A 939-nucleotide genomic window follows, 5' to 3' on the forward strand; every position below is an offset into this window, starting at 1 on the left:
GACTGGAGCCTGGCCTGGCCTCGCCAGCCTTGAGCCGACTGGAAGTTAGAAGAGAGGTTCCTCATGCCACGCGAAGACCCCAGGGAAGAGGAGCCTGGCCAGGCCAGAGCAGAGGAGGCTGAGACGTGTTTTTAGAGAAGGAGACGGGTCTGTAGTTTGAAAGGTTAATCTTAGCGGCGAGTGGAACGACCTCCAGGGGGTGTGATCCAGGGAGAGTTGTGGCGGGTCACTGAGGTAGGGTCAGTCTTATAGAAAGCGGGAGGAGAAGCTGGGCTCCGGTTCTAAACAGCCAGCAGGACAGACAGCCCTGAGGGGAAGCCAGCAGGAGGCGGATGCAAGTGGCTCACACTATGACTTCTCTTGGGGTGCCTAGGGCAGGATGTACACGCTGCTGTCGGGGCTGTACAAGTATATGTTCCAGAAGGATGAGTACTGCATCCTGATCCTGGGCCTGGACAATGCTGGGAAGACGGTAGGTACCTGTTTCCTTGCCAGCGCCCCTCCCTCGCTTGGTGGTATAGTTTTGGTTTCATCCTGGCAGCTGCAAGTTCACTGCCCAGACTGTCTCCAGATCCCTCCTGAGACCACAGAATGATCTCTACTAGCTGTGTGTGTGGTGCTGGTGGTGGGGGTGGTGCTTGAGATTGAATCCAGAGCCTTTGCACTGAGCTACATCCCCAGTATTTTGATAAGGTCTCAGTAAGTTGCCCAGGCTGGACTAGAACTTTCAGTCCTCTTGCCTTGGCCTCTCAGAATGCGGGGATTACTGGTGTGTTCCATCAGTCTTGCTTCTTGAAAAGCAGCAGCTCAGTTTGGTTCATCTTTTTTTTTTTTTTAACTGGGGATCGATATCAGGACCTTGTGCTTGTGGCATGGTGCCACTGAGCTAAACCCCAGGCCCCTCATCTTTTCATTTTGTGTGTGTGAGTGTATGTATGT

At 53.5% G+C, this 939-nt stretch overlaps 1 protein-coding gene across 3 annotated transcripts in view; it reads left to right on the top strand.

Annotated features, from left to right (window-relative positions):
* The first annotated feature begins 6 nt into the window (after window positions 1–6).
* Window positions 7–939, top strand: part of Arfrp1 (ADP ribosylation factor related protein 1) — a 9,161-nt gene continuing 8,228 nt past the window's right edge. For 2 of the 3 annotated variants that reach the window (XM_010633359.2, XM_010633361.2), the window contains exons 1-2: window positions 7–147; window positions 374–472. In XM_010633359.2, the coding sequence (XP_010631661.1) occupies window positions 380–472 (93 nt within the window). In that variant the 5' untranslated portion in view covers window positions 7–147; window positions 374–379. Of the gene's footprint in view, window positions 164–373; window positions 473–939 lie in introns of all 3 variants that reach the window. The other variant, XM_010633360.2, reaches the window with a different exon arrangement.

This window comes from Fukomys damarensis, unplaced genomic scaffold (genome assembly GCF_012274545.1).
Source record: "Fukomys damarensis isolate Sample0158 unplaced genomic scaffold, DMR_v1.0_HiC HiC_scaffold_22, whole genome shotgun sequence".
NCBI lineage: Eukaryota > Metazoa > Chordata > Mammalia > Rodentia > Bathyergidae > Fukomys > Fukomys damarensis.